Here is a 26,614-nt window from a genome sequence, read left to right as displayed (position 1 = left end):
TCACAATTTTGAAGTTACAAGAAAACTAAAAACGCTTTTCGTTAGGGTAGGACCATCTATCAGATTACCGAATTGGGGTCTGATTGGATCATTATTATAGTCAGCATGAAGAAATTCAACTGCATTGTAAACCCCCACCCCGACCAGCAACTTTTTTATTTGTTGCACATTCTCACATTCACACTCTGCGTCGTGTGATGTGTGGCTCTAGGGGAGAGGGCGAGGTAAAAGAGCTTGTTGGCGAGAGAAGTGATGATGTAAATGAAAGATGTAGAATAAGTGTAAAATTAAAAATGTAAAATTTGAAGAAAAAAAACCGCTGAGTTACAGATGTACTACTGAAAACCGGGGTATAAAAGTTGTGACGCTTAAGAAGCGTCTCACGCGTTCTTACTCGATTACTTTTTTTTTGTAGTAGGTATGTTTCGCTTTATTTTATCTACTATAAGACGATTTATTCTTGATAAAAGTTCTTTTACATTGGTAAGTATGAATATGTGCAATATGAATGTACTAGATACATAGTTGTTCTAAGTAAAAAAATATTGAATATACATAATACATTATTGCATACTTATTGTATATGTACATAAGTATGTACACAGGCTCATAGGTAAGACTTATTCTTAAATATACATAGTATACGAGTAATAATAATAATAGGATATTTTGAGTTATGTCTCTGTTTGTTACATTATACAAAATTCTTAACCGTGTCTAATCTACTCGATAAACTTAAAATGTCTGTCGCACAACATATCGATTCGTGCAATATAAAATATTTTATAGAAGAGTTTTATCAATTTTCATTCGATTATGCTCCATATATTTCCACTTGAGACTTAATGCCGGATCCCCTTGAAGAAGTAAATTTTATTGTAACTGTCGTGTCACCTACACCGCCAGAAATGATCTCCGCTGTTGCACCGCGCATGCGTTTTAAATCCATTATATGTATATAGCTTATAGTCTTGGCAGTGCCCGCCTGGGTCAGCGTATATGTCTTAGTCGTAGTTTGCAGCAGCATCTTTGTTTTAGTTATGACCTCGCGTGCAATCAAGGTATCGGTTGTTAATTTACTACCCCACGTGTAATCGTTACCTTCGCCACTACTGCCGCCGAGACCGTTGGTCAAACAGACATAGGCGCCAAGTAGCAACCAAAACACACTGCCGAAGTACATTTGAATAGAAGTTAGTGAGCTGTCGCAGTGGTTTGAAGATGACAGAATGAATACTGATGTTGAAGACAAGACAGCCTTTCGCTTTTATAGGGCTTGATGCTTGTTTCAAAAATTTCGATGATGACCTACTTCGATAATAAAATTGTGTCTCAACACCTGCAACGTATCTCAAAAGTTGGTACATTCTACCTTTCCACACTATGTGGAAACTCTTGTAACGGCTCTTTGTTGCTATCGGTGTAACATAAAAAAAAACGAATTTTATTGCTGCGTATCTCATTTATTATGGAGAAAGTGAAGTGATAAATTTTCAATTGTTTATATTTCATCGGCCCCATATTTCAACCACATCGTTGATGCCATAGCCACGCACCGATTTAAATAAAATGGTAGCACCTTTTGAACCAGGGCCACCGCTAATTAGTTCTGCAGTGGCTCCATTATTTTTCTTTTGGTCGGTGATTTGAATAGCGGTAATCGTTAAAGCATCTAGGTTGTCCTGCAATTAAACAAAAATACTTTGCTCGTTTATTGATAGTCCAGCGTAATTGTTTTTTTACCTACCGACTGTTTAAAAACATATTTTTTAGTTTGTACAAGACCAACAAAAAATGCCTTTTTGATTGTATCCTTTGCCAACTTGTAATCATTGGAGCCAATCTCGCCCCAGAGGTAGTTGTTGGTGGCACCCACCGGCTCCTGGAAAGCCAAAAAAGAGGAGAAAGCTATCACCACTAGAAGTACGGAATTATGCCTCATTTTTAAATTGTACTGAATCTTTCTTAACTGCAATGTATTGTATCTTACACGTACCTTTTATTTATAGCGTTATACTATATGCTCGAAAATAGTTTGATAGTACAATCATGTACTCCACGTGCAAATGCTATCGCCGAAGTTCAGGCCTGAATATATCCAGTAATGTGATTTGTTTTTAATTTTGGGTGGGCAAAGAGAGAACTACCTATGAGAATTAAATATTTGTTGCGGACAAAAACAATCCGTGGTAGTTTGGATAATGCATATTTTTTAATTCCTTTTTTTAAGAGTTTAAAAGAGTCCACAGGCTCTCAGGCTCTGGATTCAAAGTCAATGTACAATATTTACACTTCCTTTTGCCCTTTACCTACGCATGTAACATTAATCACAAATCGAACTACGGGGTATAAATGTTTGGGTACATTCTAACTATATTGAATTTTTGAGGGTTCAAATGACCTAATAAACTGTATCTTATCGAAAGTAAAGACAAAAATATTAATTAACAGCTAAACGTTGCAAGCTTCACTAGAGAAGTTAAGAGTACGTGTTTAGGTTGACACCTATGTAGAAGTTTGTATACCCTTAAAGTATAACGGGCAGTTAAAGTAATTGTACTTACTTAAATATGCCAGGATTCGAATAAGTTGAAATGAGAAAAACAATTACCAACATTTTAATGTTACTCTAAAAGTCTGGGGATGAATCGGAAATGACTTAAGACCTTGCTAAATTTCATAGCAGAAAATATTTGTGTATGTTTTGAGACAAAGGCAAAGTTGTTGTGACTTCAAATTTATACTTATGTGTCAGCTAAAATTATTGAGATATCCTTAAAGCTATGCGAAGCTAAGAAATGAAATGTAGTGAGACTTAAAACTTATTAAGTCATCTTAAGAATTACGGGAAGCTTATAAATAGGATATACTAAGAGAATATGTGTTGTGTCTTAAGAAACATGGGTTACCATAGAAATGGAGAGCACTATTTTTGTGATTTACTGATTTACTGATTTACTATTAAGGCCGGGCTATTAAGGCTATTGTGACACCGTCCACAGTAATTACCCGCTGTAAGGATCGATTAAGATGTCTTAATAAGTATATGACTCGGTTCTTATGTCCAGTGTTCACAGTGTTGTGAAAAAAAGAAAAACTGGAATAAATCTTTTCCAAGTGAAAGAGAATCCTCTGAGTCCGCATAGCTTAGATATTAATGAGAAAGTTTGAGAGGTATTTTTCCTTTGTAATTTGGATGGAGTCATTTATTATATTTAGTTATTTCATTCATATATTTGCATATCTAGGGAATTTCCCAAAAATTTAAAAACGTCTTATTGGAATTGTTAAATATATCTCATTTGCATACACAATCCCGTAAAGAAAGACTAATATTTTATTATTGCTTCCAGTTCCACAGCTTTGGTATATGGCAGAGCCAGCTGAAATGATAGACCCATTTTAATTGTTGGATAGTATTGACACTCTTTATATGTACAAATAAAATACTTAATGCATACTGCAGTCTTTAAATAATCCCAACAACTGTCCTTTGTTATTATGTCGAAAAAAATTAATTTTCGATTACATGTATTGTGAAATCTTCTTTTGACACCTTAAGATGATACAACTTTAGCTTTGTTACATTTCTTACTGCCATTGATACTATTAGCTTGCGATCATCATCAGTTAATTCAACGCATCATTTTCATCAGTATCATTATCAAGATTATATTAATCAATTTGTTCCTGTATTGGATGAGAATGCTTGGCTTGATTATTTTTCTTCCCATCCTCCAGTTTGAAAATTATTTTCGCAGCAGCTTAAATAAACAAAGTCGAGCCACAACGACAGTAAAACGGCAGTACAACGAGGAAACTAGAAGTGGACACTCAAAATAGAAGTAACGATCAAATTTGTTCTTTGATATGGTAGGAACTTGTGCAATAAAACTAAGTAAAACGGTGTTTAAAAAATGTCGACTTACTAAATAACTTACTTTAACAATGGTCTGAAGGTTTTTCCAGATTAGCTTGATTGGGATGACTCATCGGAGTGGGATGACTCACTAGAATATTTATAATCGACGAGTCAAACATAATTTTATATAATATTGTTTTTTTTTCTATGCATTAACTCACGTGTATTTTTCTTTTTAGGTGTCTGGGGCTAAGATCGCCTTTTATTGAATTTGGAAGTCAAGACGAACAGCTGGCTAATACAAGTATTCCTCTTAATATCACTAAAGATGAACAAGCATATATGCACCAAGAGGGCCTGCGTAAGCTTGGAACTTTTATAAAACCTGTAGATTTGCGAGACTCTCAGACTGGATTTGTAAAAACAGATCTCACTAAAAGACTGACAAACGATCCCCAAAGATCTCGCCGCATACATCCAATACAGGAAGAAATGGATCAAAAACAAATTGTACTTCTTGACGATGATACCGATGAAAATGGTCTGCCTGCTAGCCTAACTGATGAGGACCGCAAGTTTATAGTACCAATGGCACTAAAGAATGCATCACCTGATCCAGGGTGGATTGATTCTGCCTCTTCCAGTCCCCAAGTTGTAAAATCTACATTCGCTTCTAATACACAACGTCGAGCCACGCCAATAGCACACAGCAGTAAAACGCCGAAACTAGAAGTGGACCCCACGTCCAATATAGACGATTTAAAGAAGCATATATTGTTCTTGCACAATATGACTAAAACAAATACAAACTTTGAATCGAAGTTTGTTAAATTCCCAAGCTTGCAAAAAGACAAAGCAAAGCAGGCCGCTGGTTCACCAACGAACGTGAAACGCCCGCCTAGACCTGTATTCCAATATGCTGCTCCGATAGCCCCGCCGACACGCCAAGTTCCTCAGGGCGCACATACTCCAGGTCAGCAGCCGTTTGGTGGTTACTACCATAACAATGAAGATATAAACAGTTTGTCGTCTTTTCTAAAACCAGTTTCTGATACCAATGCTTCTGCTAAAAGCGATGGGGACCGAAACCTGGAAAAAATGCACAATCCTCCAGTACATTTATTGAATGAGATTCAGTCAACGACTTGGTCGACCACTGAAGAGATAGTGCCCACTATAGTAAGCTCAGAGAATTTACAACCCGCACGCACAACGAAACGACCAGCTTGTCTTCGTAATCCAGAATCGCCAAAATGTGTTCGTCAGAGGCGACGCGAAGAGCAACAACGCCAGCGTGAGCGGGATGAGTGGTTTAGAGGTCAATCAGAATACATACAACCTCGATTTCAACCTATCATCCAAACGATCAATAATACCAGGCGTTTCGCTGTTTCTATTGAGATCCCGGACTCTTTTAGAGTACTTACCGCTTTGAATTCCCCCTCCGACGAAAGAAAGGAGGAACAACTGAAGCGTATGAAGCGTTCGCAGCCACGTGGTCATAAACCCCTAAAAGATTTGATTGAAGGCTCTGTGGAAACGACTTTAGATAAGCTGGCTCATGAAACTGATTATTTCGATCGGGATGTTGTAATGACGTCCGCAAATGTCGCAAGTGGACACGATTTTGTGATCGCTAAGATGACCGAAAACGGATCAGTATCGCCTAATGAACCGTACAATGAGACAACATCAAGACTTAATGTGTACTCTGAAAAAGTAAACCTAAATCCAAATAGTTGTTATAAAATCAATGGCTTAAGCTACGGGCAAAAAAAACAATGTGTGAAGCATACTAGTGTTATGCCAGCGATTAGCCGTGGTGCTCGTGCAGCTATTCAAGTAAGTATGTAACAAAAATGTAATCATTTTATCAAAGCAGAGTTGTCTCAATTTCACATTAAAGCCATCCAGCAACGTAGAAAATACAAATTCCTGTCAAACCTTATTTTAGAAAACTTCTCCAAGAATTTGTTTTTTTTTTCTTATTCGAATTTTTATTTTTCGCGGTGCTGGAAACCCGGCTTAAAAGTCTGTCTCTAGCACTCTCCAAAATTCCTGTCAGGAACTTGCTACTTGTTTCGTTCGTGTGAAACCAATTAGTCTACAACTCATATAGAGCTAATTTAGCTAAGAAACCTGCTGCATAAAGAGTATAGGGGATTGGGCCCCAGCAAGAAGCATTTATATAAGGAGGTGCCGTCGGTCCCGTTTGTCCCGTATTCGGGAAGGGTTCGGCGCTGTAAGTGTGAGTGAGCCGAAACTATCGTGTGATGGATTAACCCTATGATGGCATGTGGGTTAAAGTTTCCCATGACAAGAAAACGAGTTTAAGTTATTTCTTTAAATTTAATTTTTCAATAAGCTACTACTTAAGCTTAGGCTCTTAATTCTAAAAAAAAAATTAATAGGGTTCGCATCTTTCTCATGAGCAAACGAGTACGCACTGAACATTTAGAGACCTAACACATCCGAACGAAACCCGACAGCACCTCCTTATATAATTGCTTTATGAGCCCCAGTGCGTTCGGCTCTTGTTGCCGATTCCTTAGAAATGTTTCGTTTTTCTTTTCAAGTCGGACTCGTAATTTCAAGTGTGCGGTGACACATACATAAATTTGTAAATACATAAATGCCTGTATCTATTCTCGACTTTATATGCGCTTTCATTTTTAGCGCTTGAGGCGTTTTGCATTTTTATACCCGGTACTCGAAGAGTAAATAATGTATATTAAATTTGTGCACAAAGTGGATGTATGTATGCACAGAAGGAAAATTTTCCGACCCCATAATTTATATATATTCTTGATCAGGCTCGATAGAGCCTGTCCGTCACAATGTCAAGATACATTGATTTTGTTGGTTGCTTAGTGGTGGAACGTAACTAAAATTTGGTGACCATGGCACCTAAAACGTTCGTAATCACTTATAAATCAGCTTTATTTTGTAAAGAGGGGCAATTGTTGTGCCAATAAAAAAAAATATGCCAATGTGCCAAAAATAAACGCTGCCGATGATATTACTCATGACCACGGATATCAAACATTTTTTTCGTGATTCAAATTGACTTGACTCAACTACTACTCAACTACAAAGCTATTTTATGTCACGCTAAAAATTTGCGGCCTATATCTTTGTTTTTTTGCACAGTATTTTCCTTCAGCATACTACTCAGATCGAAAAAAAGGGGCCGCTAGAAAAATCATGGATGATATTCGTATGGAAAGGATAAGAAATGTTGTCGCGCACGAACTACTTTATGGCGGCTGTACTCCAGGAAGTACTCAGATCCGAAAAAAACTGGCCTTAAGTCTAGGAAATCAGCTGATAGTATTTTGTTATTTATATATTTATATGATTCATAGTTCTAACATGTACAGACGAACGACCCTCCTGGTTTGTTTCCTGCAGATATGGGTTAAAGGAATGCTTTCGGCGCTTATTTCGTTGATTGTCCTCCTCCTCCGCTAATGCAAGAGCCGCTAATCCCACTAAAAGTAATCTCCTACATGGATCCATTTTGCTTTCATTGTTTTATTCACTTTTCACACATTTTCAAAAAGTAAACAAATCAAAGCGGCTTCCTGAGAAGGGTAAACGTACGGAATGAGGATTTCGTTTCTGGTCACACTCTGCTGCTAACAAAATATATTGAAAAATTTGATTGCAATAGTGTTTTCGGATCTGAGTACTAGGCTTAACAAATAGTTTGTCGTCAGCAGAATCGCTAACTGTCCTTCCCAGCGATGCATCTGCTGGCTCACTCTTTTTGCCTCTTTCATTTTAGATTAATAACGCTTCTGTTTGAGAAAACTTCTTTCATTTAAAACGTTTCTTTCTTCGTTTCTTGGGTTTTATATTTCAGGAGTGCCAATTTCAATTTAAAAGCCGCCGCTGGAACTGCAGTACAACTGACGACGAAACAGTTTTTGGTCCTATGACACGTTTGGGTGAGTATTTCAAAAAAATGTAGTTGAACTACAATATAGTGAACATCTGCCGACGGTATGGATGACAATGCGTTACCACTCAGAATAACATCAACCTGCCAACATTTTCTTCGACCAATTTAAGCCTTAGATTGATTATTGTGCATAGAACAAGGCTCTGCCGCTCACATGAAAGTGTATTACAGTGATTCGTACCAATACCAATTTCTATGTTCCGTTTTGCGTGCTGTCTTCGCACACAAAAGCAAAACCAAGCTAGATGTATCCGTGCCGAGCCGGGCATTAGAGCCACCATCTTTGGCCAATGTTAAACTTGAAATAAGTCGAGTTCTGAGCAAATATCATTTGCAAAACGTTGTGATCCTATCTGAACATGATTTTTAAAACCTGAAGCTGTTTTTCATAACAGCGCTTATTATTTACTAATTTACAAAAAAAGTTGGAAATTGTTGTGGTTTTTTATTAGATTTCACTACCCGACACCATTTTTGCGTTTCGAACAAAACCAAATTTTAAAACCCGGTAGCTAGAGCCACCAAATCTTTCATCCAGACCTCTGTTTGCTCACAGTGTTACAAGTATATTTAAAAAATGAGCCGCGCCCCCTTCCGCCACCCCAAAAGGCCGAAAACCTCCCAAAGCTACAGATAAATGAAAATTAAAAACGCCATTCCTTAGGGATCTATATCTACCATATCTACCAGATCACCAAATTGGGAGCCGATTGGATCATTATTATAGCTACAATGAAGAAATTAATTTCCAGTGGCTAAACCCACCCCGTCCGGCAGCTTATATTTGTTTTTTTTTCACATTCTCTCACATTTGGTGGCTCTAGCTCTTATGTCTCTGAGAACTAGCCGACAAACAAGACGGACGGACGGACAGACGCACAGACAGACATGGCTATATACTTTATGGGGTCGGTTACATACAACCGTTATTCGCACAAATACAATATACAATATATATTTACTCTTCGCGTACAGGAAATAAAAACAATATGGTACAGTCACACTGACTGAGTACCGGGTATAAAATTTATGACGCGTAAGATGTGTCACACACATAATTTATTTGCATTTTTAATTTGTTTAGCTTATTTGAACGCTTTATGTTGCCCGGCGGCGACCCAGCGGCTGGGCTGTTAACAAAATGTTTTAAGGTATTTTTCTTTTGGGGCCAAGTACTGCTCCACAGGGTCGTGCCGAGGAGAGGCGAAGGCGACGATTTGGACTCGAAACTATCCAATTTTAAATATGAAGAGTGCTTGGGGGTGCTGTTTTACAACTTCGCAACGGGCGCAAATATTCCTTGGTGCGGCCTTGCTACTTCACCAATCTAAGAAGGCCAGACTTATATTTAAACTGCGGAATGTGCAAAGGGTATTGTTACATGGGTTTCCGTACGTATACAAATATTTATATGATTCATAGTTGTTACATGTACAGACAAACGAACCTTCTGAATTATTTCCTGCAGATATGGGTTTAAGGAATGCTGTCGGCGCTTATTTCGTTGATTGTCCTCCTTGTCCGCTAATGCAAGAGGCGCCAATCCCACTAAAAGTAATCTCCTGCATGGATCCATTTTGCTTTCATTGTTTTATTCACTTTTCACACACTTTCAAAAAGTAAACAAATCAAAGCGGCTTCCTGAGAAGTGTAACCGTAGGGAATGCGGTTTTCACCTCTGGTCACACTCTGGTGCTAACAAAATATATTGCACAGTTTGCTAGCGATAGTGTTTTCGGTGCGGAGTGCTAGGCTTAAGCCATAAAACTTGCGATTAAATCAAATGTGAAACCAACTCGGTCTTTTAGCTTGCACATTCTCTCATTCACGCTGTGCTTCGCGCAGCGTGCGGCCGCTGCCTCTTCCTCTGCCGTGAGTCTGCAGTGTGTGGGTCTAAGGAAGGGGGGCGAGCTAACGGAGCGTGTTGTGTTGTAGATGTAGATGTAGTTGACAGATGTAGAAAAAATTTAAAATTTGACAAATAATCACTAGGTACAGATGTAGCAATGAGTTCCGGGTATACAAGTTGTGACGCGTAAGAAGCGTCTCACACGTCCCTGTTCGTTTTAAAGTTTATTTCTGAAACACATTTTGTGTTATCACATTCGAACGATTTTTTGTCATTTTATAAACAATTAATTTTAAACAGTCCTCTTTATAGCCAAATTCTTATTTTTAATGATTTATAAGTTAATCGATGAAAAATATTCATGCAAAACGAAATGTAAAGACGTCGATGATCATCATAATATAATTACTAATACTAATATACATGCGACTAATTAAAATCTTTGTATATGATGCAGCGGCACCAGAAATGGCATTTATTCATGCACTTGCAGCAGCAACAGTGACTAGCTTTATAGCACGAGCGTGTCGAGATGGCCAGTTAGCGTCATGTGGTTGCTCGCGTGGGAATCGGCCTAAACAGCTTAATGACGATTGGACATGGGGAGGTTGTGGTGACAATCTGGAGTACGCTTATAAGTGAGTAGTAACTTCGCGCTCTTGCCTCAATTTCAATTAAGTCTCCTAAATTACATTCAGTGACATATTCACTGAAAATATTTACAATATTGTAGATGATTGTACCAGTTTTTGTATAAAAATAAAACATTTAAAAAGCTGATAAATGGGTCTATAAAGTGTACCCAAACACTTTGAGGCTTTAGCTTGCCGTCTAAAATATATTGAGCTTTGAAATACAAAAATTATGATTTTTGTGCGGTATGTACGAAATTTTTACTTTAAAAACTCAGGAAATGTCGAAAAGTCTGTGTTCTTTATTTTTATACCCGGTACTCGGAAGAGTTTAGAGGGTATATTGTATTTGTAAACAAAACTGGATGTATGTAACGCAGAGAAGGAAACGTTCATCAATAGCATCAATTGCCGAGTCTGTGTGGTGAAAGGGGGGGACCTAATTAAACACGGTACTCGAAGAGCAAATAGGGTATATTGTATTTGTGCACAAAGTGAATGTATGTAACGCACAGAAGGAAACGTTTCCGACCCCATAAAGTATATATATTCTTGATCAGCATCAATAGCCGAGTCGATTGAGCCGTGTCTGTCTGTCTGTCCGTTCGTCCGTCCGTCTTGTTGAGCGTCTGGATCTCAGAGACCATAAAAGCTCGAGCCACACAATTTTTCATCCAGATGTCTGTATGCTCACACTGTTACACGTGTATTTCAAAATTTCGCCCCGCCTCCGCAAAGGGCGGTATCTGCGGTATCCACAAACTATGAATATACAATAAAACTAACGAGAAGGGACGTGTGAGACGCTTCTTACGCGTCACAACTTTTATACCCGGCACTCAGTACTACATCTGCACCTTAGCGGTGTTTTGTCAAATTTTAAACATTTTCTTCATCTGTCATCTACATCTACAACACTTCTCACACCAACACGCTCCGTTAGCTCGTCGCCCTTCCCTAGACCCACACACTGCTGACTCGCGGCAGAAGCAGGGGCAGCGCCCGCACACAAAAAAAAAACAAATATAAGCTGCGAGACGGGGTGGGTTAAAAGTCGGCAGAGGCAATGGCAGAGGGACGGCAGAGGTAGGGGCCGAGTGAAGCAGAAGCAGAGTGTGAATGAGAAAATGTGAAAAGAACAACAAAAGCTGCGCGACAGGGTGGGGTTAGCCCCTGCAAATTAATTTCTTCATTCTGGCTATATATGATCTGATAGATATGGTGCATCAACTCTAGCTTATAAGTCTAGCTCTTATAGTCTCTGAGAACTAGCGGACAAACAAGACGGAAGGACGGACAGACGGACAGACAGACATGGCTCAATTGACTCGGCTATTGATGCTGATCAAGAATATATATATACCTTATGAGGTCGGAAACGTTTCCTTCTGTGCGTTACATACAACCTTTATTCCTCACAAATACAAATACCCTATTTACTCTTCGAGTACCAGGTATAACAACTAAGTGTTTGGGTACAATTTTTAGATGCATCAATTAGCTTGCAGTGGTTTATATAACCAAATCAAAGATACTTAAGATATCTAAAAAATCGAAAAGCATTCATTCATTGAACAATTTTAGTTCCCAAAATCTATCAAAAAATGTCAGTTTGGTTACTTGAGGAAAAATCCGATTTTGTCGTGTAGTGTAGGCATATCAATACTCTCGACATGGCCATGTTCGTCGGCTTTCTTGGCGGTCCTCATTGCATATTTTAATGCAATGTTACACAACTAACCTTTACAATAATGTTTGAAAAATTTGATAATTTTGTTGTTAAATTTTAAATAATGTCATCGATTTCTCATTGTTATTTCATCGAAATGCTCCAGAAATGCTCTACCCTTTTCCATACTGAACTATCCGTTATATCTATCCCTTTCCACCAACCAATTACCATCAGGCATCTTTCTCAGACTGCCAGCGGCTCTGCAATGGAACGGGTATAGAGAGCACGAAAGCGAGGCAGGTGTGTCAGATTTGAAAATCGCAAAAAATTGATCCGACCACAACGCGCAATCTAGTAGAAATGATAAGTTTATATGAATCTGCGTTTTCGTTTTTTCATATCTTCCAAATTGAGCACTTTAGGGAAAAAAGAAAATTCTTTATTGATGCGATATTGATGATTTATTTGGTGTATTTTTTTCTCATGGACCCAAACCACATTTTTCTGATAGATAAGGGGCTAAAAAATTGACTAATGATATTTTTTTATGGCATAACTTTTTTTAGCGACTTTTTAAAAACTGGTATTTTTGTTGATCCTTTTTTAAGAGGTAGCGGCTAATTTATTCACATAACTTACTTAATTTAAAAAAAAAAAGATACTTAGATACTTAGGTTATTTAAAACAAGGACCGCTACCTCTAAAAAAGCACAAGCAACACATAGCGGTTTTTTAAATTTTAAAAACAAAAGGTTCTGTTAAAAAAATAGTTATTAATTAAATAATAAATCCCCAAATCGATCAGAAAGAGTCGGTTTCGTTCCCTGAAGAAAAAAATTATAGATTTTGTCGAGTTATGTTATATATTAAATTTTCCGCAATATCAAGTAAAATAGTTTACTGGCTTAATATTTGTGTGGTCAATAATTTTTAATGTTCTTAATCACTTTATTAACAGATTTGCTACTGATTTCATTGATGTGAGGGAAAAAGAGGCTCACCGTGAAACTCGCGGCGTTCGCAAACGGGCTCGGGAATTTACACAAAGCCAAATGCAGAGCAAACAAATGCAGGCTGACGATATCGAAACCTTTGGAACGTCAACATTAAAAATGTCAAATTTAACGAGTTTGATTGATGCAAAAAATGGCACTGTCGAGAACGTGTCTAAAGAACTCAGGAAAAAGCCGAGTGGAAAAAATAGTTATTTACGTAACGACCTTGTGGTAACAGCAACTCAATTAAACCTTAAAAAAAATGAGGATAGTGGACTAGGGCTACCAGACGACCTATTCGAGCTCCAGCAACGTATTACAAAAGAAATACTTAATTCGAAACTGGAGGGAAGGGAAATGCTGGTATTGCAGGTAAGAACAGGTTCTGGTGCTTTTAAATGAAAAACGTTAAAAAATGTTGGATATACTATTTTGTCAATATATTCAATATGTTTTGGATCATAATTAAGGTGAACATCTGTATTCTTTAAATCTTACGAAGAGAGACATATTTTTGAATAACTTTGATTTTTATTTATTAATTCATCTCTGTCATACTATTCGACTCCTGTGGCCGTGCTCAAGCACACCTTTAGAAGACTTTTCTCCCAGAACTCAAGCTTTGCTCACATCTTGTCTGAAAATTAATATGCAATGACTGCACGGCCATGCGACATCAAGCCAAAGCCTGTTACGCGCGGAACTCAGAAGTACGCAGCCCTCTTTCCGCCCAAACGACCGAGGGGCGCTGCCAACGCTGCTAACCGAACCAGTCTCGAGCATGCAGGAAAGATAGATGTTAGGCTAATATTCGAGGAAAGGAGAGCTATTAGAGCTAAACACAACTAAAATAGAGCAACATAGCTAAGCAAGCAAAATTACCAAAATCAGAAACAAGACAAAACTAAAATGAAGCTAATTGCTAGAGAGGTAGGCTAGTATAAGAGATTTAAGAAGAGGAAGGGAGCTAGGAGGCATGATTCGATCTACACAGTAGAAGAACAAAGAACAAAGGAATATAGTTTCTAGTGGGTATAATGGGAATCGTAAAGTTTACACGGCTCAACAAGTCAGGGATGTCTACATACCCCTTGATAACGTTGTGCATAAAAATTACACAAAGCATTTTTCTACGATTAACTAAGGATGGAAGGTTTATTAGAAGGAGTCTACTATATTAGGATGGCAGTCTCACAGTTGCATCCCAGTTGAGGCCCCGTAGGGCAAATAATAAAAAGTTATACTTTTACCCTCAGTTATACTGAGGGCACCATACACATGAGCCGTATTCTAAAATCGGACGAACAAGCGAGATATAGAGAGTCTTCGTTATAAAGGGGTCATCAAATTCCTTTGAATTCCTTTATAAACCCAAACACACCCATGACTTTATTTACCATGGTAGGAATGTGTTCAGAAAACTTTAACTTGGGGTCTAGCTTAGCACCTAGATCATCAACCAATCAAGAGAAGTACCGCAGAGGGTGTAAGGAGCCAGGAAGGGGCTGGAGCGATAAAAAGTCATTACATTGCACTTCGAGGCATTTAGCTGTAACATATTTGCTCCACACCATGACTGGAAGCTATTGAGATCTGATTGCAAGCGATTGCAAGTCCTTATACCGGACTCAGAGCTACATAACATAAGTACATAAGTACTCGAGAATTTGTTAATATAGAAGGCAGGTAATTAATAAAGAGTGTGAAAAGTAAGGGGACTGAATGGCTACCCTGTGGTACTCCAGAAGTAACCATAACAGGTAAAGAGTTTTTGAAGAAGACTCTTTGAGACCTAGAACCCAGGTAGCTAGAAATCCATCTCAAAAGATTGCCTTACTGATATTAGTGTAAATAACATCCGTCTGCAAGTTACCTTGGAAGCCTTTAATGACAAAGGAGGTGAACTCTAAAAGATGAAAGGTTTTTGATCGTCGCCGTATAAATCCGTGTTGAGCTGGAGATATAAGTGATTTGCAGAGATGCTGCAAGTGCGGAGTTAAAATTTTCTCGAACATTTTAGGAGTAGCGGATAACTTAGATATACCTCTATAGTTTTTAGGGGCAGACTTGCTACCTTTCTTATGGGAAAGGTCAGGAACTCCGTCAGGGCCCGGTGAAAATACCGGCTTAACTAATTGAAGTTCATGAAGTAAGGAGCTTTCATTAAACAAAGAAAGCAGAAAATGCCATTCGACCTTGTTAAACTATATGGATACACATGACTTGGGTAGCTTTCCTGTGAATAGGTTGTTTGAAAAAATTGTGCAAAAAGATCGGCGATTGCCTGATCATTGTTTGCCGACATATTCAAAAATGATAGCGAGGATGGATGTGCGGACGTTCTACGCTTACTGTTTACAAAGCTGTAAAGCTGTTTAGGGTCCTGTGAAAAACGTATCCTGCATCGAAGTAGATAGTTCCTATAGCATTGAGCATTAAGAACAGTGAAATTTGACCGAGATATTAAGTAATTAGAAAGAGAAAAGGGAGAACCAACTTCTTGAGATTTTTTAAATAGTCTTGATTTTAGGTTCGTTAGACTGGTTAACTCTTTGGCGAACCAAGGAGGTTGCGCAGATCTAGTCGGAAACGAGAGTGAGACACACGAGCAAAAAATGGTGTCAAGTACATTGTAAAAAATGTTTGTGCCTTCAATAACGTCAGTGCACGAGTACAGAGCAGACCAATCAAAATTTCGAATTAAGTTATTGAGCTTCGTAAACTCGACTTTACGAAAGCAGCGGACGCGTTCAGATAGCCCACCCGCACGATCCGATACAGTAGGTAGGTAGATAGATATTGCTATCGACACTTCGAAAGTAGGATGATAGCAGTCTTCAGGTATAGTGAGCGGGAGTGCTCGTGTTAACAACGCTACTGTCGGATCCGAGACAAAGCACAGATCAAGCAATCGACCCAAGGAGTTTTTTACATGGTTGACTTGAGACAGGGAGAGGTCTAATAAGCCATCAATAAACTCATGTCGTGACATGGGCACACGGTTATTAGACTCGTTAACCGAAGACCAAACAGTACCTGGCAGGTTGAAATCCCCAATAACTATTATATGGTCTATGTATAGGTATATGGCGAGGAAGAACCCCTCCTCCACGTAGAGACGAACGATCAGTCCTATAAATTTTGTACCGATCTGCCAAATCTAAGGAACTAATAATGTCCGGCCTTAACCAGGTTTTGGTAACACAATAACATGGGATGAAAATGTAAAACTATCCATAAAAAGAGTGCACAGCTTACTACGTAAGCCGCGAGCATTTTGATAGACTACAAAGAGGGAAATTAGTTTTTTGACTGAGAGGAATTGCAGTGGGCAGAGGAGGAAGGAGCACTGGCCTCACTACTAGCAAGAGTTATGGGGGGCCTATTTTTATACCCGCTACTCGAAGAGTAAATAGGGTATATTGTATTTGTGCACAAAGTGAATGTATGTAACGCACAGAAGGAAACGTTTCCGACACCATAAAGTATATATATTCTTGATCAGCATCAATAGCCGAGTCTATTGAGACATGTCTGTCTGTCCGTCCTTCCGTCTTGTTGAGCGCTTGGATCTCATAGACCATATAAGCTAGAGCCACAACATTTTGCATCCAGACTTCTGTATGCTCACACTGTTACAAGTGTATTTAAAAAATTAATCACGCCCCCTTCCGCCCCCGAAAAAATAAAAACGCCATTGTGTAGCGAATGGCCATATCTATCAGATCACCAAAACACCGCTAAGGTGCAGATGTAGTACTAAGTGCCGGGTATAAAAGTTGTGACGTGTAAGAAGCGTCTCACACGTTCCTTCTCGTTTTTCTTTTACATTTATCTTCTTTCTATAAGAAAGATGATTCTTGTGAAAAGTTATTCCACAAAGACTTACAAATTGAATTATTTTAAAAAATATGAGAAACATATTTGTTTTTGCTATTAACTTTACAACTTTTACCCCGTGTGCAAAATCTGGAAAACGAATAACTGCCCAAAATCGACCAGCCGACTAGTACCAGTTGACTTCAGTATAATAAATATGTATATTATAAAAATCTACAGTCGCTATAAAAGCTATAGGAACGGGCTTATAACCTTTAAACTCTAAATATAATCAAACTTATATCATATTTTCATAAGTTCTCCATATATTTTCACAGTTTTATAGTCTCTATTTGTATATTTTGTACAGGAAAAAATTAATCGAGAGATATTAAACTCGAAAATTTTTCAAGCAGACGATAAAAGCAATCGGCGTAAACGGAAGCGGAAAAATCAACGGGCGGTAGTCGAAGACGCGCCTAGTGCTGGTAGCATTGACAGAGGAAATTATGTGGATGGAGTGGATACTCGAACCACAACAACTACCAAGGCTCGAAGCCTAATGAATTTACATAACAATGAAGCAGGTCGTCGGGTATGTTTTTCAACTATAATCTTTTTTTGTTTATTTTAGTCGTAGCCGAAGCAAGTTCTAAACTTTCCTTGAATCGTTAGAATGAATCGAATCCTTGAATCTTTAGAATGAAATTGCAAAAATGCTACATCGGCGAACGAACTCGATTTGAGGGAATTAGTTGGAGTTTTTAAATTCGTTGAAATTAAGTTAAATGACTTTTTTTAAAATGTACATAAGTACTTGATTGGGCAATTCTCTGAATGGGTTGAATGAGACGTTCGTACGCATTACAAGCGTAAGAACGGTCAAAATAAGTCTTGGTACCATTAAGTCGCACTTTTAACGACCTCTATAACTTCAGCTAAGTCCACTTTTAGCAACCATTCGTTTTCATGACTCGCATAAATCCAAATGATTCGAACGGAACAAATACGGAACTGGTTTTCGCGGCATCCGGTTCAACCTCAGGTCTCAGTGAACGTTGATGCCGAGTCGATAGAGCCATGTCTGTCTGTCCGTCTTGTTTATTGGCTAGTTCTCAGAGACTATAAGAGCTAGAGCCACCAAATTTTGCATCCAGACTTCTGTATGCTCACACTGTTACAAGTGTTTTTCAAAATTGAGCCTCGCCCCTTCCGCCCCCGCAAAAGGGCGAAAATCTCCCAAAGCTACAATTTTGAAGATACAAGAAAAGTAACGAGAAGGGACGTGTGAGACGCTTCTTACGCGTCACAGCTTTTATACCCGACACTCAGTACTACATCTGTACCTTAGCGGTTTTTTGTAAAATTTTAAATTTATTCTTCATCTGTCATCTGTCATCTACATCTACAACATTTCTCACGCCAACACTCTCCTTCAGCTCGCCCCGCTTCCCTAGAGCCACACACTGCAGAGTCATGGTAGACGCAGATGCCGCACACTGCAGAAGCAGAGTGTGAATGAAAGAATATGAAAAAAAAACAAATATAAGCTGAGAAACTGCAGAGGCAGTGGCAGAGGCCGCACACTGATCGAAGCTGAGTGTGAATGAGAGAATTTGAAAAAATTCTTGTTTATTACCAACCAAAGGTAACTTTCACTGCCGCCAAAGGGTAACCTACATTTGTTTAGTGTTAGGGGTGTTTGGTTGTTGGTGAATAGAACAAGTTCCGTTTTTGAGGCATTTACACACAGTCCGCATGATCTTGTCCATTCTGACAATTGCGCAAGTTTTTTGGTCATGAGATCACAGAGTGTTTGGGGAAATTTTCCCGTGAACATTAGGACAACGTCGTCAGCATATTCGACTACTTTGCAATCGGATCCCAATTCGGTGATCTGATAGATATGGTAATTTTCTACAGAATCTACAATTAGGACGCCTTTTTTCTTTTATTTTCAAATTGTGGAAGATTTGAGCACTTTGCGGGTTCGGAAGGGGGCGTGTCGAAATTTTGAAATACACTTGTAACAGTGTGAGCATACAGAAGTCTGGATTCAAAACTTGGTTGCCCTATCTCTTATGGTCTCTGAGTACTAGGCGCTCTTAAAGACGGACGGACAGACAGATATCGCTCTATCGACTCGGCTGTTGATGCTGATCAAGAATATATATGCTTTATGGGGTCGGAAAAGTTTCGTGTGTCAAATTTTCCCCACAAATACAATATACCCTATTTACTCTTCCCGAGCTACCGAGTTTTATTTAATTAACTAAAATATTAAAATATTTAGAATATATTAAATGGTGTAATAGTGCTCTGTGCGTCGCTATACCCGGTACTCGAAGAGTAAATAGGGTATATTGTATTTATGAGGAATAATGGTTGTATGTAACGCATAGAAGGAAACGTTTCCGACCCCATATATTCTTGGTCAGCATCAATAGCCGAGTTGATTGAGCCATGTCTGTCCGACCGCCCGTCCGTCCGTCCTTATGAGCGCCTGGATCTCAGAGACTATAAAAGTTAGAGCCACCAAATTTTGCATCCAGACTTTTATATGCTCACACTGTTACAAGTGTATTTCAAAAATGAGCCCCGCCCCCTTCCGCCCAAACAAAAGGGCGAAAACCTCCCAAAGCTACAATTTTGAAGATAAAAGAAACAATCAATATGTTGACGAGGTTAAATATGCCTACCTTACCAGCTGCAATGGGCTTGAGACGACCCCGCCAGCCACCCAATATGATCCATCGGGGATTTCCTGAACTGCAGCAGTCTAGACGATGTCGTGCGCCCTCAGGCGCCAGATCTGATGCTTTTGTCGATGTCCTGTCCGTCGAAGCTGTTCCACGCCCCTGTCTGGGCAATCAGTCGGTCTATTCCAATGAGCTTAGCCGAAAACTGGGCATTTTCATCAGTCTGCTAACCCAGGACCGGGTCCATCCAGGAGCGTCTGAAGCTACTCAGAAACTAGAAAGGAAAATGGATCAATTAGCTGAACACTAGATTTTTTTATTTTTTATTTTTTTTTCTCTCTCTTTATATTTACAGTCTGTTTTTTTAAACAATAAGTAAATTGTATAATTAATATTCAATTAACAGAAATAGCAGTTTTCCAATGAGCCCTGTTATTATATATAACATCTTTTCAGTTTGTTGGATTTATCTATCAGGGATATCGAGAATGTGGTATCTTTTCAGTCTTCTTACTGTTAGGCTATTGTCTAATAGAGAACACTACATTGACAAAACCTTATTCGCCTCAATTCAGGCCATCACTTTGGCCCAAAATACTCACCGGGAATTCTCCACATCAAATCGGGGTCAGTCGGAGCGATGTCTGTTCCAAATTAGCATTTTGGAACGCCTCGGGGCTTCGTGGGACTGCGGAGCTTGAAGAGTCCATGTGCAGGCACGACGTGGACGCCATGATGGTGCCTGAGTCTCATTTTAAAAACTCCGAAACTTTTAGCGCACATGGATACTGCACATATAAAACACATCATCCATCTGGGTCTAGTCGAGGAGGAGCTTTACTTCTTATTAGAAGTTCATATGCCGCTGCCTTGCATTTCCACGGAACACATCCAGGCCGCTGGTGTTCACGTGATGGTTCAAGGTAGTATGCGTGTCAGCCAATGGTCCAATACTGCCCACCGCAGCAGGAATGAACTGAGGAGGGATTCACGCAATTGTTTCTCCAATTCCGGTCGCATTTCATTGCTTAGATTAGAATGCTAAAAATACATGGTGGGGCAACCTAAGGGCATGCAAGAGAGGAGGAACCTTTCTCCGGTCCATACAGAGAAGCAGCTGCAATTGGCTACTGGTTCGCCTACCCACTACCCATACAACACCTTTCATTCCCTCCAGCGGTCAACTTTCCAGTGTATAAAGGCATTCGAGATGAGCTGCTTAACATACGCGATCAGAATGAGCTTTCTTCCGATAATTTGCCCATGTTGGTCGAGCTACGCGAGTCTCCAGCGGTGGTGACTATGAAAAGGAGTCAGCTGCCGGCAGGCTCAAACGTATCGGTGTTCCAGTCCTGGCTGGACTTACACATACACTTTAACACGGAGCTAATGTCTGCCGAGGATGTTGATAATTCTGCTGACATTCTGCAGAACAACATCATACATCAGCAGCATGAAGCAGAAGCAATCTGATGAGGCCCGTCCGACCTAGATTGCATGCAGAGGTGACTTTAACAAATCGCGCAGTTGTTTCAATGGTCCCCAAGCCCGGCAAGCCAGCGGACAAATTGGCCTCATACAGACCTATCAGTTTGCTCCCTGGACTATTAAAACTGTTCGAACGTCTTCTGCTGACCAGGATGATGGAGCGGACGGATTTGTAGAGGCAATTCCCAACCACCAGTTTTTATTTAGGCATGAGCATGCAGCTGAACAGAAGATCGGACGGGTCACTAAGTTTATTCTCGAGACTTATGATAGGAACTTCTATTGCTCCGCAGCGTATATGGACATTCAAGAAGCCTTCGACAGGGTCTGGCACACTGGCCTAAGATTCAAAATGAAGCAACTGCTTCCGACGGCACTATACAGAGGCCTCAGCAGCTACTTGGATGGACGTACGTTTATGGTCGAGTGCCCAGGTGGAGTCAAATCTGGGGAGAAGAGTAAAAACACACAACCCGTATACCGCTGACATGCCCACCCCTTGAGTCTAGAATATTTTGCTGTCCACATATGTCCACATATACGACACAGCTATCTTACCTAGAGGTAGTATCCAGCGGTTAGCCATCTCCAATTTGAACCGGTTCCTGGGCAGAGTATCTGACTGGGCCATAAATTGGGGCATTAGCATCAACGCCTCAAAAACTGTTCGCTTTTTCCATACTCTCCGCAATTCCCTGGAGCCTGAGGGTATATTAGTTCCCGCAATCGCTGGACAGTCGCTTCCAATCGTGACTTTTCATCCCTTCCTTATAGTCAGATTGGATACTAAGTTGCTATGCCACCACCATATCAGGGCAACTGTCTCTAAAATTAAGGCCAGAGTAAAGAAGCTCCAATGGCTGCTTAACAGCAACAGCAAATTATGCCTGAACGCTAAAGTCCTTCTTTATAAACAAGTCATCGCACCCATATGGCAAAACACACTGCCTGTTTCGGGTTCCCTTGCCTCTAGTCTTGAATTTGGTGGCCTATAAACTGAACTATCAACAATGCCCTATGGTATGTTCGTAACGATACCATCCACCGGGACCAGGGCTTTGAGACGGTGTATGAGGCTTATGCGGAAGTTTACAAGAGATATGTAGACCGCTTGAGGACACAATGAGCCCTATGTTCCTCGAAGATTGACTACGCCTCGATACACCGAATATTTAAACGCCCATTTACGCAAGGAAGTCCAGAAGCAGGAATGGGATCAGATGGAGGTTGTTCCCTATCAGCGGCCATACACTAACATGGATTAGAGACAGGGCGAATGCGAGTAACAGGAGAGCAATGCGAGCCATGATTATAAGACAGAGGCCCAAAACGCGTAAACTTTTTACGACAAAAAAAAAGGAGAAGGAAGCGTTTCCGACCCCATAAATTATATATATTCTTGATCAGCATCAATAGCCGAGTCTATATAGCCATCTCTGTCTGTCCGTCCGTCCGACCGTCTGTCCGTGTTGTTTGTCGGCTAGTTCTCAGAGTCTATAAGAACTAGAGACACCAAACTTTTCCTCAGACGGACAGACGGTCAGACGGACGGACGGACGGACGGACGGACGGACAGACTTACAGACAGACATGGCTCTATCGACTCGGCTATTGATGCTGATCAAGAATATATATACTTTATGGGGTCGGAAACGTGTCCTTCCGTGCGAAGACAGACATGGCTCAATCGACTCGACTACTGATGCTGATCAAGAATATATATGTATACTTTATGGGGTCGGAAACATTTCCTTCTGTGCGTTACTCATTACATATTTACTCTTCGAGTACCGGGTATAACAATTTGATAATAACACCTGTGGGAGTTCATATCCATACAATGGCTGATTACCGGAGTGCAGAACAGTTGTGAACGTTGCTCCACCTTATAATTACGAAATAATTTGAACGAAGATACATTCTATGATAATCATCTAATTTAAGATTCTAATATTTTTTTCAGGCTGTCATTAAAAAAACTCGAATTACTTGCAAGTGTCATGGAGTCTCTGGATCATGCAGTTTAATTACTTGCTGGCAGCAATTATCATCTATAAGAGAAATTGGTAACTTATTTTCCTACGAGGAGGGACGTGTGAGACGCTTTTTACGAGTCAATACTTTTTTTTTTTTTCAAATTTTACACTTTACCTTATTTCTACAAAAAATTCATTTGCTGTGTTTACCCCCCACCCTGTCCAGCAGTTTTGCTTAGTTTTTGCACATTCCAATATGGGTAAAAAGCCTGTTTTTTGGCATTAACCAAACCAAAAGAGCTACAGCTCTAAAAATTGTCATGAATGTTTGTTAGACTAAAATAGAATTTCGGAAAAAAAATTAGTCATTTGGACCCGCCTACCTCCCGCCCCCATACGAACTGGAACCCATTTACGTCGTATTTATTATAAAAAAAGGTATTCAAAAGTTCAATTATGATGAAAGATACTTTAAAACATTTTAGAACTTTAAAAAAATATATTTGTCTAGACGTTGATATGCAATGACTGCACCATCAAGCCAAAGCCTGTTACTCGCGGAACCCAGCAGAACGCAGCCCTCCTCCCGCCCAACTGACCGAGGGGCACTGTCGCATGACGCGCTGCGCGATTAACCGAACCGGTCGCGAGCATGCAGGAAAGATAGATGTTAGGCTAATATTCGAGGAAAATTAGAGTTAAACACAACTAGACTAGAGCTACTATAGCTAAGCAAGCAAAAGTTACCAAAATCAGAAACAAGACAAAACTAAAATGAAACTAACTAAGGGAGAGGTAGGCTAGTATAAGAGATTTAAGAAGAGGAAGGGAGTTAGTTGACGATATAATGTGGTAGAGGGAATTATAATCTGAGCATAAAACCCTAAACGGTTCGTGTGAGGCATAATTCGATCTACATAGTGGAAGGAACAAAGGAATAAAGTTTCTAGTGGGTCTAATGGGAATCGTAAAGTTTATGCGGATCAGCAAGTCAGGGCTGTCTACATCCCCCTTGATCAAGTTGTGCATAAAAATTACACCAAGCATTATTCTACGACTAACTAAGGATGGAAGATTTAGTAAAAGAAGTCTACTACGGAAGGATGGCAGTCTCACAGTTGCATCCCAGTTGAGGCCCAGTAGGGCAAATAATAAAAAGTTTTTCTGTACTGATTCAATACGGTCCTGATGTATGTTGTACTGAGGGCACCATACACATGAGCGGTATTCTAAAATCGGACGAACAAGCGAGATATAGAGAGTCTTCGTTATATAGGGGTCATCAAATTCCTTTGACCACCTCTTTATAAACCCAAGCACACCCATGGCTTTATTTACCAGAAATGTGTTCAGAAAACTTTAACTTGGGGTCAAGTTTAACACCTAGATCATCAACCAATGTAATTCACTCAAGAGAAGTACCCCAGAGGGTGAAAGGAGCCAGGAAGGGGGTGGAGCGATAAAAAGTCATTACATTGAACTTCGAGGCATTAAGTTGTAACATATTTGCACAGCACAATAACTGAAAGCTATTGAGATCAGATTGCAAGCGAGAGTGAAATGAAATGTCCTTATACTGGGCACAGAGTTTAACATCATCCGCATACATAAGTACTCGAGAATTTGTTAATACAGGGGGCAGGTCATTAATAAAGAATGTGAAAAGTAAGGGGCCTAAATGGCTACCCTGTGGTACTCCAGAAGTAACCATAACAGGTAAAGATAAGGAGTTTTTGAAAAAGACCCTTTGAGACCTAGAACACAGGTAGCTATAAATCCATCTCCACAGATTTGGCGGAAACCCTAGAAGGTCGAGCTTTTCTGCAAGAAGAGAATGGTTTACAGAATCGAATGCCTTACTAAAGTCAGTGTAAATAACATCCGTCTGCAAGTTACCTTGGAATCCTTTAATGACAAAGGAGGTGAACTCTAAAAGATTAGTGGTTGTTGATCGTCGCCGTATAAATCCGTGCTGAGCTGGAGATATAAGTGATTTGCAGAGATGCTGCAAGTGCGGAGTTAAAATTTTCTCGAACATTTTAGGAGTAGCGGATAACTTAGATATACCTCTATAGTTTTTGGCGTCAGACTTGCTACTTTTGTTATGGAGAGGAATTATAAAGGATTCCTTCCTTCTAGAAGAATGGATGGATAGAGTGAATAGTTTTAGCAAAGGTCCGCACAGAGACTCGGCACAGTACCTGAGTACACAGCCGGTAACTCCGTCAGGGCCCGGTGAAAATGCCGGCTTAACTAATTGAAGTTCATGAAGTAAGGAGCCTTCATATGACCTGGGTAGCTTTCCTGGGAATAGGTGGTTTGAAAAAATTGTGCAAAAAGATCGGCGATTGCCTGATCATTGTTTGCCGACATATTCAAAAATGATAGCGAGGATGGATGTGCGGACGTTCTACGCTTACTGCTTAGAAAGCTGTAGAACTGTTAGGGTCCTGTAAAAAACGTATCCTGTATCGAAGGAGGTAGTTCCTATAGCATTGAGCATTAAGAACAGTGAAATTTGACCGAGCTTTTAAGTAATTAGAAAGAGAAAATGGAGAACCAACTTCTTGAGATTTTTTAAGGTTCTTTAGACTGGATAACTCTTTGGTGAACCAAAAATCTATCGGAGATCTATCTGCTCTCACACGAGCAAAAAATAGTGTCAAGTACATTGTAAAAAATGTTTGTGCCTTCAATAACGTCAGTGCACGAGTAAAGAGCGGACCAATCAAAATTTCGAATTAAGTTATTGAGCTTCGTAAACTCGGCTTTACGAAAGCAGCGGACGCGTTCAGATAGCCTACCCGCACGATCCGATACAGTAGATCCAATATCTACCTACACTTCGAAAGTAGGATGATAGCAGTCTTCAGGTATAGTGAGCGGGAGTGCTCGTGTTAACAACGCTACGGTCGGATCCGAGACAAAGCACAGATCAAGCAATCGACCCAAGGAATTTTTTACATGGTTGACTTGACACAGGGACAGGTCTAATAAGCCATCAATAAACTCATGTCGTGACATGGGCACAAGGTTGTTTGACTCGTTAACCGAAGACCAGACAGTACCTGGCAGGTTGAAATCCCCAAGAAATATTAAATGGTCTTTATCAGATAGCGAGGAAGAAACAGTTTTTAAGGCAGACTAAGGCAGGAATATACGAGCAAGTGACATAAATAGACTGGCCGGGAAGAATCAGTCTAACACAGAGGAATTCCAGGTCTTGTGAGATCTGGACTATGAAAAGTTCCAGGTTTCGGTAAACACAATAACATGGGATGAAAATGTGAAACTATCCATAAAAAGGAGATAAAAAAGCTCAGCTAACTACGTAAGCCACGAGCATTTTGATAGGCTACAAAGAGGGGTTTTCGTTTTTTGACTGCAAGGAATTGCAGTGGGTAGAGGTGGATGGAGCAGAGGAGGAAGGACCACTGGCCTCACTACTAGGAAGAGTTATGGGGGGCCTATTTTTCTTCTTAGCCTTAAACTCTTTCACAACCAGGTGCTCTGGCCAAAATTTGGAAGAGCAAATGGTCTCGAAATGAGTTGGAGACACGCTAATCTTGAAAGAGGATATCTCCCTGGCATAAGAGAAATTAAACTTCTCCACCTTTAAGCCGATGCCGATAAAGCAATGCTTAAAGCGGGATCGAAA

The 26,614-nt window shown here is 39.8% G+C and overlaps 3 protein-coding genes across 7 annotated transcripts in view; 1 reads left to right on the top strand and 2 right to left on the bottom strand.

The window, feature by feature from the left end:
• Positions 1 to 23,210, top strand: part of LOC117591332 (protein Wnt-5) — a 32,799-nt gene extending 9,589 nt beyond the window's left edge. For 3 of the 5 annotated variants that reach the window (XM_034284555.1, XM_034284553.1, XM_034284552.1), the window contains exons 3-8: positions 4,102 to 5,704; positions 7,728 to 7,812; positions 10,133 to 10,313; positions 12,938 to 13,346; positions 17,164 to 17,388; positions 22,944 to 23,210. In XM_034284555.1, coding sequence (XP_034140446.1) covers positions 4,102 to 5,704; positions 7,728 to 7,812; positions 10,133 to 10,313; positions 12,938 to 13,346; positions 17,164 to 17,388; positions 22,944 to 23,195 — 2,755 coding nt within the window. In that variant the 3' untranslated portion in view covers positions 23,196 to 23,210. Of the gene's footprint in view, positions 1 to 4,101; positions 5,705 to 7,727; positions 7,813 to 10,132; positions 10,314 to 12,937; positions 13,347 to 17,163; positions 17,389 to 22,943 lie in introns of those variants that run through there. The other 2 variants (XM_034284556.1, XM_034284557.1) reach the window with 2 other exon arrangements.
• Positions 630 to 1,255, bottom strand: LOC117591334. The gene has a single exon (XM_034284559.1). It carries the CDS (start codon positions 1,181 to 1,183, stop codon positions 815 to 817), a length of 369 nt encoding a protein of 122 aa, XP_034140450.1. The 5' UTR covers positions 1,184 to 1,255; the 3' UTR covers positions 630 to 814.
• On the bottom strand, positions 1,443 to 1,981 carry LOC117591333. Its single transcript, XM_034284558.1, has 2 exons — positions 1,748 to 1,981; positions 1,443 to 1,682 (listed from the first exon to the last, which is right to left on the bottom strand). Exons 1-2 carry the CDS (start codon positions 1,940 to 1,942, stop codon positions 1,509 to 1,511), a joined length of 369 nt encoding a protein of 122 aa, XP_034140449.1. The 5' UTR covers positions 1,943 to 1,981; the 3' UTR covers positions 1,443 to 1,508.
• Positions 23,211 to 26,614: the final 3,404 nt, after the last annotated feature.

The sequence above is a fragment of the Drosophila guanche genome, unplaced genomic scaffold (assembly GCF_900245975.1).
Source record: "Drosophila guanche unplaced genomic scaffold, DGUA_6, whole genome shotgun sequence".
NCBI lineage: Eukaryota > Metazoa > Arthropoda > Insecta > Diptera > Drosophilidae > Drosophila > Drosophila guanche.
This window is presented reverse-complemented; position numbering and strand designations above follow the sequence as displayed.

Excerpts from the sequence above, each read along its gene's own strand:
- LOC117591334 (XM_034284559.1), bottom strand. The coding sequence starts at position 1,183 with ATGTACTTCGGCAGTGTGTTTTGGTTGCTACTTGGCGCCTATGTCTGT.
- LOC117591333 (XM_034284558.1), bottom strand. The coding sequence starts at position 1,942 with ATGAGGCATAATTCCGTACTTCTAGTGGTGATAGCTTTCTCCTCTTTT. Across the intron at positions 1,683-1,747 it reads AATATGTTTTTAAACAGTCG|GACAACCTAGATGCTTTAAC; the intron begins GTAGGTAAAAAA and ends GTTTAATTGCAG.